The 9,491-nt window shown below is 37.7% G+C and overlaps 1 protein-coding gene across 4 annotated transcripts in view; it reads right to left on the bottom strand.

The window, feature by feature from the left end:
• The window catches only part of FTO (FTO, alpha-ketoglutarate dependent dioxygenase), a 432,416-nt gene that overhangs the window by 13,519 nt on the left and 409,406 nt on the right, over positions 1–9,491 (bottom strand). Inside the window, exon 9 of one of the 4 annotated variants that reach the window (XM_025207542.1) lies at positions 3,080–3,132. The exons of the other annotated variants lie outside the window; for them this stretch is intronic. Coding sequence (XP_025063327.1) covers positions 3,080–3,132 — 53 coding nt within the window. The remainder of the gene's footprint in view (positions 1–3,079; positions 3,133–9,491) is intronic. 4 annotated transcript variants of the gene reach the window in all.

The following is a 9,491-nucleotide window of genomic DNA, read 5'->3' as shown; positions in this document are numbered from 1 at the left end:
GCAGGATTGGGATTTCATTTACAATGTATATGAACAAACAGCGATCCTGCACAATAGCTTAAGGTAGCAATAAAAACACTATGCCCAACTGAACTGCAGAGGGAACTCAGTCAGATGAATATAAGCGCCAAAGCTAAAATCTGGCCAGGATGCTGGATTTAAAACAAAAACCAAAACCAAAACCAAAAAAACCCAACAAAAAACAAACAAACCTGGGAATATCTTAATTTCCTACAACGATGAAGCTATTAGAGTTGCATTTCATCTGAGTCAGATGATGTCACTCAGAATTACAATATACGATGAGTTATAGTTTTTATATTGAAAGAAAATAAAATCTGATTCACTAAACAAGTAGCTTTACTTGGTAAAAAAACCAAAACCAAAAAAACCCAACAAAAAACAAACAAACCTGGGAATATCTTAATTTCCTACAACGATGAAGCTATTAGAGTTGCATTTCATCTGAGTCAGATGATGTCACTCAGAATTACAATATACGATGAGTTATAGTTTTTATATTGAAAGAAAATAAAATCTGATTCACTAAACAAGTAGCTTTACTTGGTAAAAAATGTGAAGAGAAGTATAGACTCAGTTTGGCAGTGGATAATCTCCTTCACTTTTGATCAAGGCTAGGGTGCTGGGAAAAGATGTCCAGAAAGTATGCGAAGAGGCACACCTGTCAGTAAACGAAATGGATGTGCATTATATCTTCCTGGTGAATTAAAAAGTGTGAAGATAAAAATGCCTGACATGATACAGTGGGGCTGTGGGAGGCCTTGGAAGGAAAAAGCATTTATCCACTTAACCAGGTGGGTGTCCATTACAATTTAACAAATTATGTTATGTCTAATTTTATCCTTCCTTCTGCTCCAGACATTTGTCTGGTCACAGTAGTTGTTAATGTGAAAATTTATGGCCACCAATTAAGGTTTAAGGCCATCAGGTAGAATGCTGAGAACAATTTTATACCCAGGTCTATTTGTCAGCATGTCAATTATATAACAATGGTGATGAATGGGCTACCTTGACAGCTGAACAGTTAGGAGTTGCTGACCTCTGATCTCAGTCACATGATAGGGTCACCTGAAACTTGCATTGCTCCTACCTGACCACATGTAACAATATAGGGGTCAAATGGCTTGGATGATTATATGTATCATGTCTGAGGCAGCCCAGTTATAAGCTTTAGGGTATGCAGTGTTGAATTCCACAGCTCTGCTGCACAAAGCTGTAGAACAACTTCAGAAATTATTGAAACAAAGGGTATACCATTTCAAAGAGGTATAAGGTAACTTTCCTTGCTGTTCAGTAAAATGGTGTCATTGTTCTTAAAGAACAACAATGAAAACAAACACGTCTGAAGAAACGGTGACTCTACCATTGGGAGAAAAATGTACAGTAGGCTTTGTATTAGTCGTGCACTCTTTATTGCACAGCAAGTGTCCCAATCTGGGGCAACCACATTAGAGGAAAATTCACTGCTATGTTCTGTGAAGAAGACTTTTTAAACTAAAGATTGGCCTAAGCTTCACAGTTTATATCTGGAACTGGAGCAGAACTTCTTCCTAGTTCAGGAATGCAGAAATCTAGGCTTCTGGATTAGCATGTTATAAAGAAAGGAAGAAGCACAAAATCTGAAACAATACACAAACTTCGCCAAGGTTCAGGTGCTGAGCACATGGGTGCCAGTTAATCTTCCACTGCTACTTGTGTTTTTAAGCTGGACAGAATGACTTTTAATCACTTTGCTTGTTCTCTGTAAAATAATACATAGTGCAACTCCTCACACACTTTTACTTGATATTCTGAGCAACATATTCACGCTCAAATCTCTATAAAAGTTATCCTTGCAGCAAAACAAATGGAAAATTAAGAAAATGCACATATATTTGATTAGAGGGAATTATGAGAAATGTAATCAGGAATAAAATATAATAGTTTACTTCATAAGGCTGGATGCTGTTTTTCCTTCAGAAATAACTGTAATAAATTATCATGATGCTATAAGAGTCAAATTCCCATTTTTCTGTTCAAAACAGGAATTGTCAGCCTCTTTTGGTTGATTCTAAACCCACATAACTGACTACCTTTACATTTTACCAGCGAAGGAATGACAGAAGTCATGCCTCTATATTAACCTTTCTGGAGAAGAGAAAGCAATCCATGTGTGGTGGAGACCTTTTTTTTAGCTGATCAATGCCTACTCATACCTCTTACTGAAACTTTCTGAAACAACAAACAAAATCTACTCTTCTTCACTGATGTTACTTATCTGAAGCAACGAATCCCAGTCAGTATTAAAATGAAGTGGTCAGATAGGAACTGAGTGGTGCTTAGCTCTTTTGATAATCTAATCTTTAATGCATTCCAAAGTGATTTGGCCCATTTATGTATAACCATGGCTAATGATCTTTCTTGTGCTGTAACTAGAGTGCGTCCAACAATCAACAATGGCTCACAGCAGGATGTATTACTATTTATATAGGGAAAGGAAAAGGACTGACAAAATGACTTTGCTCCCAGATGAGGCATGGAAGAAGGAATGTCAGCTGAGGGTTACACTGTGGGGAGGGTCTTCCAAGAAGAGTTTGAATCTAAGTATATATCCAGGTCCACATGCTTTCTTTCCATTGGTAAACCACTGGGTAGAAAAACATCCACCCCAATCTCTGACTACAAACAGCTGAAATCACTTATGTTAGCAATGAATTTGGCCTGTAATACATTACAAACACTTCTAGTCTTTCTCACATGAGAGCCTAAGGTCTCCAGAGGCATTATTTCCATTGGAAATGAGGACTTCTACAGTATCCTGGGGCATCATTCATGTCATAGCATGATGGCCTGAAATTAACCAGCGTTACCATTGCATGTAGTTTTACAAAGCAAATCTGTATCAGAATCTGTGCTTTAACAGTGTCCTACAAATGTATTTTGCTGTTCTATACAGTGGTAGGGATGAGACAAATGAATTTGACAATAAAGGGGTTTAAGTGACAGCTGCATGAGCTTTAAAATGCCAGAATTTCTATTATTACCCAAATTCTCTTTCCCCCTCTGTCCATCTGCTCACCTGGGACCTGGAGCATAGCTGAGTCCAAGTACTGGGCTTTACAAGATGTCACACTAATGGAAATAGTAAGGCATACACAAGTCAATACATCATACATAGCCTTTCTTTTTCCTTCACATAAGAAATGCCCGAGTCATACATGCCTTAAAACACTAACCATTCCGTAGAACTAAATCAAATACTTTTTCATACATATATGTATAGACATTTATATACATACATGCACTCCTGTAGGAAGAGGAGGAGAAAGATTAATCGAATCAAACTAGTTCAGAGGCCACGGATACAGTAATAATAGTAATTCTTAATACCATTAAGATTAGAATTTTTAGATGAGTTTTTATGTAACCTTTTGCTGAAAGCTTACATGGCTTTATTCTCTGCAAGTCTGCTATTGTCATTGCTCATATTTAATAACCTTACTGTGTGGCACTGTACTTGCATAATTGTAATCAAGGGCCAAATAATATAATGTACCCTGTCGTTCAAAGTTTCTCACAGTTTTATACAGAAAATTCATTTTCTTTCTCTAGTCTGAGATATAATGCCGATAGAAATTAGACAAATAATCTCCTCCAAATGCCCGAAATCAGAGTAACCAGAGAGTTGACAGAATCAAACAACAAAAATGTAGCTTCAAACAGGCATATCAACATACAGGCTCATGCATATTTTGTACGCATTTATGAAAAACTTATAATGAATTATGTTTAAGAATCCACTGTATACTGTAATTATTACAGTCAAAATAACACCCATTTCCATGGTTTTTCAATATCAATGTTAAAAATCTCTGCAATTGTATTTCACTGCTTTTTCCAATATCCAAAATATTAGCTGGCTGTACCTTCAACAATGAATGAAGAGTGGATATACCGTTCCCCCTAGATGGGACAGAGGGTATAAAATGAGCCTGATAAGCATATGCACTCTACTCAGGGTCTTCCTCCCAACCACAAAGGAAAGGAAACAAATGGAGTACTCCAAGCAATAGCCTTGCTTCCACTATGGGTGAATTTCCAAGCAGAAATCCACTAAAGAACTATTCTTGATTAGACTCTACCCAGCATGTCTGCCAAGCTCATAATGCCAAAGGGTGAATTCCTTGTGTAGGTGATTCTAAGAACTGCATGGAGCCATGACAGTATGGGGAGGCATGCATTCAAGGGAACAGCACAGTTCACTTGTTTTCTACATAGGTGGTTTTGATTCTGTTGGTCCTCCGAGGTGAATGGTTTTAGGATACCTGCTTGGTTAGTGGCCAGGTCTTCTGCCATTTCAGTGTGATAACTAGTTAGTCCCCTGAGAGGACTAGTAAACACTGTGAAACTCACTGAGCTTCCCACCCCCATGTGTGCCTCATTTGATCAACAAATAGGACCACTATGCATAATGCAGTTGGAGGAGGAAAGGGTTAAAAATCTTCTAGTGGAACACTTCATAAACAACACAGCATTTGCAGAAACATGAAGTTTAATTCAATCTAACCAACAGTCCACATATGGTAAATGTGCAGCCCTATGTATTTCCCAGATACTTCTATTCCCCATTTCTTTGAATGATATGCACGGAAGCAGTGTATCTTGAATGCATGAGAAGTATGTTTATACATATTTATATACACACCCCTTCAAACGGGCACTTGCAAATAATCCCAACACTCCAAAGGGTTCAGCAATTAGGGGGAATTTTCAGCACCATAGACGTGGATTTAGTCATATACTTCTCATTACCAGAGACAGGCTGTGCAGCAATTCCCTCAACACTGAGAATATTTGACTTTGACTCCAAACAATGTAAAAATATCTCAACCTCAATATAATTTATGTTCCCTCAAAAGAAACCTAAAATGCTCTAAGCCTCACTCAGGCATCTGATGTTCCAGTTCCCTCTGTTACAGTGTATGATCTGGTGTTTTACTTCACATACACTCTTTGCTTCCTTATGATTTCTTAGACAAAGAAACAAAATGTCCGCTATGCGCTGAGAGTATAAACACAGTTGACTTGTTTTCCCCAAAGCATTGATTTTATGCACTTTTAAAATAACTATTTTCATTCTGTTTGCATAATCAGCTGGGACATTGTTCCTCTACATTCGCAGAAACACAGATGGAATTGCTGATTTAGGGTCTTTAGAGAGATTTTACTGCATTCTCCAGAATCTAAGCTTTTATTAAAATAAGGTTTCTAGCACTTCTGGTTGTGAAGATAGCCTGGACAATGTAAATTGATGCATGGTTATCTTGTTGAGTTCACAGACAAAGTGATGCAATAGCACCAAGGGAACTGTGAACTTCCCCCATTTATTTTATTGGGTGTTTACTTGGGGCCAGATGCTCCCCTCTGTTGTGCAGTGTGGCGTTAAATGAGAGATAGAGGGAAGAGGAGTGGAAATAAAACCAACAGAGAGGAGAGAGGAGACTCTCAATAGCACACTTCCCAGGGACCTACAGATGCCCTCCTCTGCTAACACAAGGCTGTTGGGAGGATTTGGGGCTGACTCCTGCACATAGTATGTTTTTTACTAAAGACAGTGAAAAACAAATTGACAAAAGTTAATGGTGATTCAGGCAGTATTACCTCTCCATCAATGCCTACAGCTAACTTCTTACATGCAGGAAATATAAGGCTCGTGAGGTAAGGAACAATGTAATAGCTGGATGGCCCCTGGTGAAGCACAGCAGATGAGCAGTCCTTCCATGGAATGTACCAGGACGTACATGGAAGGAACCTGATTTTTCTCAAGATCCTTGGGTTTGAAGGTTCTCTGCCTCTAAAGAAGCTGCAAATTTCCTCCCTCCCCCCCATACAGATTTTTTCATCTTACATTTTTCCATGGGAAAGGTTCATTTAGTCCTTCAGCTAAATTACAGGGATAACAACTCTACATATTTGTGGGAAAGCCATACAGGAATCTATTTGCAAATGCACCATCATTGAACTCTATAAGTTGGGAAAAACAATGAAAACACAGTCCAATGTAATCTATACAAGAGGACTACACTATCTAAACCATATTGTGCATGATCACACTATAACTAAATCCTACAACAAACAATTTTTTTATAACATATAACGGACTTAAACCCCAAAAGAGAAATGAAATGCAAAGTACTGAAAGCATTGTTTTAAAGAAAGAACATTTGCCTTTAGGTCACAGTAAGGCCATGTAAAAGATTTGGTGGCATATACTAGGGAAAGTGGGAAAAGGAAAGAAAGAAGGCCAGGGAACTATGAAAGGAAAGAAAAAAAATGTGTAGAGTCAGATACACACTGGGCATGTCTACACACGCAATTGATGTGACTAAATATACTCTGGCTCAGTTTGAGCTGGCATAAATTAATCCTGATGTCACTGTCTATATGTGCATTTAAGTGCAGTAATTTACTGCACTGCAGGATACCACTTGTATCAGATGCGACTATCCAGCAGTGCAGTAAATTAATTAGTCTACTGCACCCTAACTGTACTGCACATGTAGATGGTAATGCTTTACTGCACAGTAATGCTTTGCTGCAAATTAGTCTGCTGTGCAGTAAAACATCTTGTGTAGCTGCGTCCTCGAGAATATCCAAACAGGAATTTTCATAATCACTAAATATCTGTATCTCTTACTTTATCCATCCATATTTTATAGATAAAGGTCTTAGTAAATGTGCAGCAGTGGCAGAGAAAATGGTTCAAAGATCAAAGTTTTTTCCTTTTAACATCTATGATTCTGTGGTTCATACTGGTACAAACAAAAATCACATAACACAAGTCACATGCTGGCAAAAAGTCTAACCACTTGGATTCAAAATTCTGAAACTATAGCTTTCCCACTGTAATTACTGTAAACGAATATCCCTGATGATCAGTTATCACAGTGGAGACCTGAAATGACCATTAACTGATGGGTGAGACTAATGGGAAGCAGAAGAATGGTAGTTAATAACCATCTCCAACTCGCATCTATGACAATACCTTGCTGAGCATTTCCTGTTGTATTCAGAGAAATGTCAAAATGTTAATCTTTAAGCTCAAGCCTGGGGGTAGAAATTCTAGGATTCTTTTCTAGTGAATATCCTGATACATTTAAGATGTGCACGTGTGTGTGTGTGTACATATATACCTACAAAACTATGCTGGTTTGCCTTGTATTTTTTTTTCCCATTACAGAGAAACGATAAATTCAATTGTCCAGGTGAGGGCCTACACAGTATACGGGACCCAGATCTAGAATGTGTAAATGAAACACACTAATTCTGCCCATTTTCCACAACTGAGTCCCCAAAGACCATAGAATGCTTCGTAAATGCCTCCTGTAGATAAAAACTGTAGTGCCTAATACTAGCATAGTAAATGCATGCAATTCTCCATATTTTTTTTCTACAGATTAAAAATCTTTCTGGCCACAACATCAATGACTTCAGACTATATATCGAGACTTTAGACCTTTTGGTGGTGCCGACCCATTCACTTTATAAGATACAATATACAGTACTGGCTTTGAGCCATCTCACTACTGATCTTTGACGCTTTGTTCTCTTTTACTTTAGGATGGAAAAGAACAAATAATGCTGAGATCTTTTCTTTCTCTTGAGTCTTTCTGATGTCTATCTTCAGAGCCCTCCGAACATCCAATTTATGTCATTCCTTCTCTTTCTTATGCTGTGGATTTGAAAAGAATGAAGGTAATATAATAACCTGAGATCTATGGAAGATTGAAATGGCCTTCGGAGTAAACTTCAGTGTTAGTCTTAAAACTATCTTGCCTGAATGGGAACTATTAAATTGCTTTTCAATAGATAATGCAACTAGTCCTGAAATTCCTCTTGGAAGAAGTTATTGCCATGGGGAACACTTTAATGATAATAAAGCAGAAGGTGCCACTGCCTTAAGAAGTACTTCAGATAGGTATTTTGTCCAAATTTGCCATGCATCGTTCAAAGTTACTGTAAAGAACTTATGAATTTTTTGTTGATCAATAAGTTATTGTGACTGATTTAAGACACTGATGTTTGCCAATGACATAAATAGGCATTTGCTGAATAAACTGACTAGTAAGGCCATTACAACTTCAGTGTTTCATATGAAAAGTTCTCTTAGACCATCATGTAAAGATTCTAAAGTCTATTTCTATCAGCTATTTATATAAAGCATATTTCTCTATTAGCTAAATCAGGACATGATTCAGCAGCCCATAGGTATTCAGCAGAGCACTCAGGCACATAGTTAGGTCCAAATGACTTAAATGCATGTACTTAGATTTTTCTGAATAGGGCTTAACTGGGACCTTAAGGATCATCTCTTTACATCAGTGTTTGAACACATCCTCCCTGCATACCTGGTTAGTTGAGACTTTTCTGATATATAGCATTGTAAAACTATTTCATTACACAGAGGTCCTTATGTTGTTCTTATCATAGCTCTGGCTGCAGCATCTGAACAAGCACTTGCCATACGCTTAAAGCAATATAGGGGTGGACCTTTCAATAATGTATCATGGACACCTTTTAAGCACACTTGCAGAACCCTTTTTTTTTGCTTGGTAGCCATTCTGTTAGGTTTAAACTGTATAGGTCTATGTGTAACATTCAACTCTGAAAAAACAAGTCTTGCTCGTTAGGCAGGTGACACAAGCTATCTACGGGGAACTGAAAGGCTAAAAAACCCTCGCTTGGTCAGCAAGTAAGTCCAGGTTCCTGCAGGCTCATCCTTCCAGATTTTCTGTGGATTAATGGAACAAGAAGGAACATGTACAAGAAAGCATTAATTTCATGCCTCTGACAATGGACCCACTGTTAGGACTTCTCTCATTCTGTGCCTGTTAAAGAGCAGTTGTTTGAACATAATGAGAATATAGTCTTTCAAACATTTTGTTTTGTTTGTTTGAATATTGTTCGTTAGACTCCATTTTTCCTGGTTAATTGTACCAGGCCTGCCACATCAGTGATCCCTTTCTATGAACTGTTAATGCCAGGTTTTCTTCTGTTCTTTCCAAAAAACAGACATTATTTCTTTGTGCTTGGACCAGCAGACCTAATCTGTCCTATTAGGTGACAAGGGCAGCCCTTGTAGCAAATATCCTTTCTTTCTTTGTGACCAAAATCCCCATGGAGGAACTGCTATTTTTAACATCCATATTTTCTAATATGAATGTGGGTCTACAGACAGTGGGACATTTTAGGTGGACTCCTTTGTGTTTGAACGTAATCTGTGTTTCAACTTAAACTTAATTTTTAGGAAAGATGACAGCATTCTGTCATGAGAGAGTAACTCTTAGCATTTTCTAATAGCATTTCCATTTTACTTTATTTTTTCCCTCGAGTTTCACCATGATCTAGCCTTATAGGTTTTGGTTTTCTCTTTCTTTTTTTTTTTCTTTCCCTCGGAAATGGCTATACAGATTCTTTCCCTTTCCTGCTCA

The sequence above is a fragment of the Alligator sinensis genome, unplaced genomic scaffold (genome assembly GCF_000455745.1).
Source record: "Alligator sinensis unplaced genomic scaffold, ASM45574v1 scaffold173_5, whole genome shotgun sequence".
In the NCBI taxonomy this organism is placed as follows: Eukaryota; Metazoa; Chordata; order Crocodylia; family Alligatoridae; genus Alligator; species Alligator sinensis.
The sequence above is the reverse complement of the archived record's forward strand: the minus strand, read 5'-3'. Positions and strand labels throughout refer to the sequence as shown.